Source organism: Lycium barbarum, chromosome 2 (assembly GCF_019175385.1).
Source record: "Lycium barbarum isolate Lr01 chromosome 2, ASM1917538v2, whole genome shotgun sequence".
Taxonomy (NCBI): Eukaryota; Viridiplantae; Streptophyta; class Magnoliopsida; order Solanales; family Solanaceae; genus Lycium; species Lycium barbarum.
The window spans coordinates 115,110,040-115,120,866 of NC_083338.1; the positions used below are offsets into that span (position 1 = coordinate 115,110,040).

The following is a 10,827-nucleotide window of genomic DNA, read 5'->3' on the forward strand; positions in this document are numbered from 1 at the left end:
CTCCAGTATAGCATCACACACATTATTCCCAATCACCTTTCAAGCAGCCCTAAAGAAACCACTGCCATAACTATCTGGCCTAGGGCTCTTATTCTCATTAATGCTAAACATTGCTTGCTTGACATCTTTTGCAGTATAAGCTTGCACCAGCTGCATTTGTTGTTCTATTGTCAATCTTGCCCCTTGAGAAAAGATTTGTGCTTGAGCCTGTCTCCTATTTACATCATCCTTTCCAAGCAGCTTTTGATAGTAGTCCACAAGCACATTAGCAATTGTCTCAGGTTCATGTTGTCATTGTTGTTGAGCATCCTTTATCTGAGTTATGGTTTGCATTAACTTCTTTTGCTTAAGTACAGAAAAGAAATATCTGGTGTTATCATCTCCCATTTTATCTAAGTAGCTTTACTCTTCTTTATTAACAATGATTCAACAAGATATGTAGAAGTTTTGAATTTTGCACACATCACCTTCTCCTTTTGTTGCAGTGGCCCATCAGTTGGATTACATTACAATAAAGTCTGGAGTCTTTGCCATTCAGCTCTTTGTTTATGCACCTGGGATAAAAAATTATTAAAATCTTTCTTATGCACCTTCCTCAGGCTTCCTTTTAACAGTTTCAACTGCTTTACTATTTTGTGCATTTTGCATCCAACCACTTCCTTTGCCCAGTCCTGTGCTACTATCCTTAAGAAATCAGGATGTGTACTCCAGATATTGGAGAATTTAAAAGAACTTTTCTTTTTTGTTCTATCTTCTATCACCTTAACCACTAGGGGGCAATGGTCACTCACCCCCTCAGGCAGCACATTAACTATGCATTGTGGCATGTTACCCACCCATTCTCCATTTACTAAGGCCCAATCAATTTTTATGAAAATTTTGTCTGTACCATGCTTATCACTCCAAGTAAATTGACATCCAGTATTTGGTAACTCTGAAAGTTCACACTCATCCAAAAAATGTTGGAAATCAACTACCTCAGCAAAAGTGACAGGATTACCTCCAATTCTGTTCTCAAGATAAATGACATTATTTGTTACACCTCAGACATTCCGTGTTGTCATACTGTGAATAGACTAACGCAAGCTCAAGGAGAACATGAAGCCCTTATGACATTAAGGAGAGTATTAAGTAGCTTTGAAGTATATACGATAAGATTTTTATGTCATATGACTCGGAGAAACTAAGTTTGTTGAGGAGAATTGAAGTATAAGTTGTGTTTGGGAAAGGTCTCGCAAGTTATCGAGTTAAGGATTATTTAGTAATGTCTTGAGGGGAAGTTATAAGTCTCCTTAGATGGTTAACAAAGTATTAAACAAGTGCTAAGAAGGTTCTATAAGGATTAGAGATCAAATGAATCGACGAGAACAAATTCGGGAAAAGGGTGAGTTATATGACCAATTATACGGTTCGTATTACTTTATACAGTCCGTATAATGGTTTGTATAACAGTCACAGTGAAGGGTCATCATTGGAGAGATTATACGGTCACTTATACGGACCGTATAAAATTACACGGACCGTATAAGTGTCCGTATAATCCATAGCGGGCAGCTTTTAAATTTTATAAAAAGAGGGCCCCAAGTTCTTATTTCTCATTTCACTCATTATCCACACTTCAAGAGAGCTCTAGAATATTCCATACACCATACTAACACAGATCCAAGGGGGAAATCAAAGATCAAACACCAACAATCAAGTGAATCAAGTGTATAGGTGCTCATTAGGGTTTGTAGAAGTCAAGGATTCCTTTTTGTGTTGATGTTAGGGTTTTCTCAAGTGGAGTAACTTCATCCAAAGACCATTCCTACATAATCAAAGGTAATTTTGACACTTATTAAATATTATTAAAGGTATTGAGTGGTTGAAAGACTTGGATTAGAGGAGAATGTAGAATATGAGCTCAAATATGGAAATAAGGCAATTTTGAGTAGTAAGCTAATTTGAGTCAAGATTCTTAGTATGAGATGAGTATAATCTTGTTAATAATGATGCTAATGACATTGAGGAAGTGTTATGTGAAGAACGAATATGATGTTGTATTATACTCATATTTATGGATGGTTTGAAGGTGAATTTGAGAAGTGAACAATATTTAACTTGAGGAATCTATTGATTATGATATTATGAGTATCGCTATCGATGTTTGGGAACTGTTATATTATATGGAGAAAGTTGTCGAAACAAAGAAAATGCTGCCTAATTTCCGTTAGCCCTTTAGTTGCTTTAGCTTAGCTTAGGCATGTTTCCAATGGCTTAACTATGGTGCGGATTCTCTTGAATGTAGAATTGTGAGCTTAGAAGGAGAACGCTTAGCCGTTAAGGAGACGTAAAGGTATCTAAGGCTAGTCCCTTTTCTTTCAAAGGCATTGTCATGACTCCACTAGGGGCCATGACGGGTACCCGGGGCTAACCACTGAGCACCGCTCATACTACTATTCATCATACTCATCCTGCGCTTATTCATTAAGCTCATGCTTCTAATCATAGGGAAACCATTTTCACTTTGAAACATAATTACTTTTTCTTTATACATAAGCCCTTTGGCTATCAAAATAATATACATATACAAATGGGAAATTGTGAGACCATATTACCCACACATACGTATCTACGAGCCTCTACTAGAGTACTAGACATATGGACGGGACAGGACCCCGTTGTGCCCAAAATATATATATATACACAAAATAATAATCAATGGCACCTCCGGAACGATGGAGTGCTCTCAAAGTCTGCTGATACCTCCTACGAATCCGGATCACCTCCCTGTCTACCTGTGGGCATGAACACAACGTTCAAAGAAAAGGGCGTCAGTACGAACATTGTACTGAGGATGTAAGGCATGAAAAGAAACTGGCATAATAAAGAAATCATGAACATGAGGTAAAGATATAACCTGCTTAGCCTTTTAAAAGTAAATGCATTTTATACATATCCTATATATCATCGTCGTTAACCCGCGTTCGGGTAACCATCATACGCTGCCCACTAGTGGTGTCATGTCCGACCCTCTAGGCACGGTGTAATCATAAGCAGCCCGCATTAGCGGTGACATGTCCGGCCATCTAGGTGCGGTGGAATCATATACAGCCCGCCTTCGCGGTGACATGTCCGGCCATCTAGGCACGATGGAATCGTATTATCGCATACATCTCATAAAATCATCATAAAACATATATTAGAATCCCAAGATAATCTATAACCATATCGGGGTGATGTAAGGTCGAGAACCCCAGATTCTATTATGGAAAAATCATAATCATCATACCTCACCTTGAAGGAACTAGTATCATAAGGTGGGTCTAGCAATAATAATTAAAGTCGTATCAGAGGCTTTAGAATCTCTAGACTTAGGCTCCTCATTACCATTATCGAATTCATAAGGCATCTATTATTTTTTGTCTCAGAAGGAGCTCTATATAGCGTTGACTCATATTTTCCGGAATGTAAGAAAGTCATGGAAAGAAAAGGGAATTCATTTCATGAGAATCATGCCATAGAAGGAAGGGACTAGCCTTACATACCTTTTCGTTTGGCTACTCTATCACTTGAACGTTCTCTTCCAATGCTCACGTCTCTACCTTCAAGAGAGTTCGTATTAACATTAGCTAATCGATCACATGAACATGCTTAACTAAGGCTAGAGAAAATTGGGTAGCATTTCCTTTGTTTATATAACTTTCTCCATATCATATATCAACTCCCAAATGTTTATAATAACATTCACAATATCCTAAGCAATAATCTCCATTCACTTACATTATCCACATTTCCTAATTTCATTTCAAGTCATCTATAATCATGGTCATAGTGCACTACTACATTTACTCACATATAATGTTTATACCATTGATTCTACATTTAAGCTCCATATTTTATGTTCTTCCATAATCCAAGTCTTTCAACCCCTCAATACCCTCAATAATAAGAAATAAACATAAAACTCACCTTAAACACTTAGGAACAAGCCTTGAGTCACTATAATCCATTAGAATGGAATCCTTCACTTGCATGCCAAAGAAATTCTCACTCTCCACAAACCCTAATAAGCTTCATAGTATATGAATCTCTTAAATCTTGGCTTTTGCTCTTGATTTCTTGGTATAGATTGTTGTAGAAATAGAGAGAAAGTTTTAGAGGGTTCTATAGAGATATAGGGTCTGTTCTTGGGAGAAATAATGAAATAAAACATGGGGGCTTATATTTATAAACAGGGCTGGAAGCTTCCAGATCCGCGGGTTGACGAGCAGGGTCGACGGCTCGCCAACGTGCACCTTCGATTCTCTGCCTGCGAGGTGTGATCGCAGAACCTCATCGATGGTGCCAGGCGACGGCTCGTCGACGTGTCAACGGTCCGTTCCTTGGGCCGTCGACGCTGACTGGTGTCAGTTGTTTCCTAAACTGCTTCGTCTTGCTCCGATTCGATTCGTTTCACTTCCAATTTCCTCAAAATGTCAAGAATACGTACTTATACACCTGTACACATACCAAGAAAAATATCTCATGACCAAAACTCTGGTGCGGACTACCGTACCGAAGGTATATACCACCAATAAGCCGAAATCTCCATGAAATAAAATGGGAGGTGTAACATGCATGACTCCTCTACTATGATTTCCTTTCTTATATTTCCATGACCTTCTTACATTCCAAAGTTAAAAGTCTAAGATTATTAAGAGTTCCTTTTGAGCTAGAGACAAGACATGTCCTATTATAACGATGATGCTATTATGAGTTAACAATCTTATTTCATGAGCTCATTGATGTTATTTCTTGTTGTTGTCACACCTCATAATATTGGTTCCCTCAAGGTGAGACCTAGCGGTGATTTTTGATCCATAAGATAATCGGAGGTTCCCGACCTTACATCACTCCGATAGAGTTACAACTTTTACTTGAGCTCTCATGCATGCTTCATATTATGTATATGTAAGATTACACCGTGCCTAGTTGGCCGGGCAGCACCACTACGATATGCATAGTGTGTAGCTATGATGATGATTACACCGTGCCTAATTGGCCGGGCAGACACCACTAGTGGGCGGCTTGAGATGTTTACCCCGTACACGGGCTAATAATGATCACACCGTACTTATATGGTCGGGCAGTTTATATATGTGTACATGATATGATGATGTTTACTATTAAAAGTAGCATGCATAATTTCGCCTTAAGAGGAATTCAGTTACAGGTTATCCCTTCACTTTATGTTCTCTCATTTCTATATTATGTTGATATGTATGTTTTACATAGTCAGTACATTGTTCGTACTGACATCTTTTCTTTTATGGACGCTGTGTTCATGCCCACAGGTAGGCAGGGAGACGGCACAGACGCTTAGGAGCTTACTCAGCAGATTTATAGGAACACCCACTACTCCGGAGGTGCAGCCTATTGGTATATTCTTTTGTGTACATATTTAGGGCATAATGGGGTCCTGTCCTATCCTTATGATTTCCGCACTCCAGTTAGAGGATCATAGATACTTATGTGTAGGTTACAGAAACTATGTGATCCCCTTCATTGTATATTTTGTACATCATTTTTGTAGCCTCCTCGGCTTATGCACACATACATGTTTTGGGAGATATTGACGATCATTTTATGATAAGTTTGTGGTGATAATGATCTATGTCCAGGTTGAGTATGATAGATAGCATGATGAGTGGTGCTCGGTAGCCAACTCCAAGTACCTGTCATGGCCCACTAGTTGGGTCATGAAAAAAGTGGTATTAGAGCAGTTCCGTCCTAGGATGTGTCTATGAGCCGTGTCCAGTAAAGTCTTGCTTATGGGTGTGAAGCGCATCGCACTTATAAACAAGTGGATGCGGGGAATTTAGGAACAATGACCATCTTTCTTCTTCATAGATCCTGCGATAGAGCTATGTTATAAGATTTTATTTTTCCCTAATTGTGCGTTATGATTTCAGCAATGCCGGTAAAGAGGAAAGCAACAACCGCCCAGAAGGGCAAGACTGCGACAGAAAGGCGGATTGAACAGGAGTCCCCGGTGAATATAGAAGAGGGTGAGTTCTACAATGAGGCTCCATCTCGGACTTCTCATACTCCGTCTATATTAGAGGAACATGAAGGGGTCTCCACCCCAACTCCAGTGCCTCCAATTCCTCCACCAGGTGCTTCGGGTTAGCAGATGACCGAGGCTATTCAGTTGTTGACACAGGTAGTTGCTGCCCAGGCTCAGCGATAGAGTATGGGTCCCAGTGATAGAGAGACTAATACCAGAGCCCGTGATTTTATGAGTTTGAACCCGCCAGCATTTTTTGGGTCAAAGTAGGATGAAGACCCGCAGTGTTTTATAGACGATATGTTGAGGACGCTGAGGATTACACATGATTCAGATAAAGAGTCAGTGGAGTTGGCATCCTATAGGTTGTGGGATGTAGCCGTTCTTTGGTATAATAACTGAGTGAAGGGAAAATGCACCTCCCTCAGTTTGGCAAGAGTTTGTCGACGCTTTTATTCACCATTATTTGTCACCTGAAGTCCGTCGAGCTCGAGCTGATAGGTTTCTGAATCTAAAGTAAGGGAATATAAGTGCTTGGGAGTATAGTCTTCGCTTCAATTCATTGGCCCGATATGCTCCGACTATGGTGGCCGATATGAGAGACCGAGTACATCGATTTGTGAGTGGCATAAGTCCATATTTGATCAAGTATTGCTTGACAGCTTCACTTCAGGATGGGATGGACATTTCCCGTATTCAGGCCCATGCTTAAAATTTAGAAGAGCAGCAACAGCCGCAGAGGGGTGAGCGTAATATGGATAGGGGGAAGAGTAAGAGGGCTAGATCTGCAGGTGCTAGTAGTGAGTATAGAGAGGGATAGAGGCAACAGTGCTCCCGATATTCAAGCCAGTCTGCAGCTAGTGCACCTCCTCAATTTGTAGGCAGGAGATTTGGTCTCCCCATTTATTCTAGTCCGGATCAGAGTTCGAGGGTCTTAGGTCCTCAGTTTAGAGGTGATTCTAGTCAAAGGAGACTACTGGTATCGCGATACAACCAGTGCAGTAGATTACATTTAGGTCAGTGTCGCCAAGGCTCATATGCTTGTTATGCCTATGGTCAGACTGGGCATATGATGCGTGATTGTCCATCGATGAGTGGTAGAGTCGGGGCTCAGCCTACAGGATCAGTAGCAGGTTCTTCTTCATCCGTGCGCCCCGTAGGGCAGACTCCCCAGGCATCAGCAGGTCGTGGCAAGGGCAGAGGGGTAGCATCCAGTTCAGGTGGCCCCTAGCCCCATATTTATGCTTTAGCCGGATGCCAGGATCTTGAGCCCTCCCCTGATGTGGTTACAGGTATACTATCCATATTCCCTCCTATGATATATATGCCCTAATTGATCCGGGTTCTACTGTAATACCTCAGACCTTTAACTTAAGCCTTGACCATGATCCCAGACTTAGAAAACCAGATAAAGAATGTGAGAATTGAAAATTTCTTTTCAGCTGTCAAATGGGGATTTACGTCCCAGAATACGGACCATAAACCAGTATACGACCCATATTTCAAGTCGTAAAGTGTTACCTCAAAATCACTGTGCATTCTGGAATTTGGCATGTGGAATTTTATATTGTTAATTACGGATCGTATTTTGAAATATGGCCTGTAAACCGTGATCGTATTTAGGAAGGAACATAAAATAGTGATGCTGTTTGAAGTATGTTGAAATGTGGCCTAGGTTTACAGACCGTATTTTGGTCCGTATTTTCCAACCCGCACCAGAACCTATAAATACCAGCCTGCAGTTAGTTATTCCGTTTTTCAAAATTCCAAGCCCTAGAAACGAAGTGTTCTTCTTCTAACAATCCAAAACAACAAGGTAAGTCATTCTAAACCCTTCCAAATCAAGTCTATCATATATGCTATTAATCTAATCATGAAACCATGTTCTTAACATAGGGTTTTCAAGAAAACTAAATTAAAGAGCATAAAGAGCAAAATCTTGGAATTCTCTTTCCAAGACCAGATTACTATTCAAGTTTAAGAGCAATTCCAGGTATGTTAGGCATACTATCTACATGAGAAACATTGTTTAATCATCCTCATAACTCAATTATCATAATTCTCAGAAATCTAGTCAGTTCATGATTTTGCCCTAGTTCTTGATTTTCATAACCTAGGGTTAGAGCTTAGTTTTCTGATTATATTCATACTTGTTATGCATGCTATGAACCCTAGCTTAATCTAAAATACTTGTAATCCAATCTACGAGTCTCAGAATGCAGTCTAAGTCATCAGTCAGGTGACCGAGCATGAAGTCAGTTTTACACCTGTTGCTTCATGTTTGATTGGGCCTAAGGCCATAGTTATGATTTATATGCATATATAATTATTTTGGGCCTAAGGCCATAGTTATGATTTATATGCATATATAATTATTTTGGGCCTGAGGCCATAGCTTTAAGACCTTGTTACTTATTGGGCCTGAGGCCATAGTTACATGATATTTGCACAGGTGGTTTCTATACAGATCAGCTCATGAGATGAGTATTCAGTTTCATTATGCTTTATTGTTCATATCCCTTATTATTGCTTCAGTTGCTTATCATAATTGTACAGTTCAAATGTACTAACGTCCTTATGCATGGGCCTGTACTTCACGGTGCAGAGTCTGAGTTTCAAGAGGATACAGCAGCCGCTTAGCTGCCAGCACTTTGAGTACATCAGCTAGTTGGTGAGCCCCTCTCATCCAGGGCTTCCCTTCTATTCCCAGTTTTTCAAGTATTAGTTAGTTCATTAGTATTTGAGGCATGTCAGGGTCTTATCCTGACCTAGTTATTCTTTCAGTATTTTGATCATAGAGGTTTCATAGACACAAACTTTAGTTAGTTATGTTGGTTTTGCCTTATAACATATATTTCCGCATTCATTGTTATATTTGAGTTAGAGCATTCTCTTGCTTCCATGATATAACTGTTAGATTCAGAAGCCATGGGTTCACTCGGTCATAGACAGTCAGGCATCGGTGCCGTGTCGCGCCCAGGCCATGATTCGGGGCATGACAAAGCTTGATATCAGAGCAGCCAAGTTCAGTGTCGTAGGGAGTCTATGAAATCGTGTCCAGTGGGGTCTCATTTATATGTATGACGGTTGCAGGCATATAAACAACAGACCACCGGGACATATTAAAGAAGTCTCACTTATTTGTATTCTAGATCGTGCAACTAAAGCTATAACTTCAGGATGTCTTCCTAATTCTTGCGTTTATGTAATTTCAGATGATTATGGCTCTAAAGAGAAAGACTACCAATAGTTTAAGGGCAGCTTCCAACGCTGCTCGTCATGAGGCTATTCGAGCCAATGCTGATCAGGCGCCTACACCAGAGACTACTCCTACCGCTCCAGCTCCGACAGAGATTTTGGTTCCTCAGATCGGAACAACTAATGTGGATGTTGGGAGTGTTATTACAATGCTCACACAGTTAGCGGCTGGTCAGGAAGCCAGGTCTAATTCTGGAAATCATGGAGAATCCTCTAGGGCTAAAGGGTTCATAAGAATGAAGCCCCAGTCTTCTCGGGGACAAAGAAGGAAGAGGACCCTCAAGATTTCATTGATGGTCTTCAGATGATTTATAGAATGATGACTATGACGGAGACAGAAGCAGCTACATTTGGAGCTTACCAGCTGCAAGGAGTAGCAAATGCCTGGTACGAGACTTGGGAATTATCCCGAGGTAATAATTCTTCTGATGCCACATGGAAAAATATGCTACTGAGCTTGTTCCTAACTTGAGGAATAGAGTAAAGAGGTTTGTCACTGGTCTTGATTCTCACTTATATGATGGGGCGAATATTGCAGCCCAGAATTGAGGTATGACTATCGCCAAGATATTGGCATTTGTGCAAGGAAATGAAACAAGGCTCAGGGAGGAGGAAGTTATGCAGAAAGAGAAAGACAAAGAGTTTTACAAGCGGGTTAAATCAACGGGGCAGTTCAGCGGGAATAGTGCAAAGAACAGAAAATTCTTCAGCAACAGGTCATCTGGACCCGTTCCTTCATCAGCCAATGCTCCAGTTCCTAAGTTCAGAGAGGAGAAGAGATGATGCTTTCGAGTGTCAGGCTCCCAATCTAAAAGAAATTCGAGCAGTCATGGCTTCCACCCAGTTTGTAATACTTGTGGGAAGAGACATTCAGGGACATACCGTTCGGGCATGGATGGTTGCTTTGGATGTGTCCAGTCAAGTCTCTTTTTAAGATATTATCCATTTTCTAAGCAAGGTACAGGTGGGACCATAATTCAGTCCACCAATTCGGTTGCAAACAACACTCATGCTCAATCGGGTAGAGCCCCAATGAGATCAGGGAATGCAGGTGGTGTTCCAAACCGTTTGTATGCTTTAGGTGCTCGACAGTATGTTGAGGGTCGTATCGATGTTGTCACAAGTACTATCACCATTTTCAGTTATGATGTTTTTGCACTTATGGACCCAGGATTCACCCTTTCTTATGTAACCCTTTTATTGCTAAAAAGTTTGGAGTCAAACCAGAACCATTGTCCAAACCTTTTGAAGTGTCTAACCCTGTTGGTGAGGCAATTCTAGCTAGATATGTGTATAGAGGTAGTCCGGTGAGAGTGTACCATTAGTTGACAATAGCAGACCTTCACGAGTTAGAAATTGTAGATTTTGATGTGATCATGGGGATGGATTGGCTATATTCTTGTTATGCGTCAGTTTGTTATTGGACCAAAATAGTCAAATTTGAATTCCCAAATGAGCCAGCCTTAGTTTGGTCCGGTGATTCAGTAGCACCCAGAAGTCAGTTTATCTCTTATCTGAAGGCCCGAAAGGTGATTTCCAAG

At 40.6% G+C, this 10,827-nt stretch overlaps 1 protein-coding gene across 1 annotated transcript; it reads right to left on the bottom strand.

Moving 5' to 3' along the window:
- Positions 1-39: 39 nt before the first annotated feature.
- Positions 40-8,714, bottom strand: LOC132628769 (uncharacterized). The gene is made up of 3 exons (XM_060344535.1): positions 8,656-8,714; positions 591-1,008; positions 40-240 (listed from the first exon to the last, which is right to left on the bottom strand). Exons 1-3 carry the CDS (start codon positions 8,712-8,714, stop codon positions 40-42), a joined length of 678 nt encoding a protein of 225 aa, XP_060200518.1.
- Between the last annotated feature and the right edge of the window lie 2,113 nt (positions 8,715-10,827).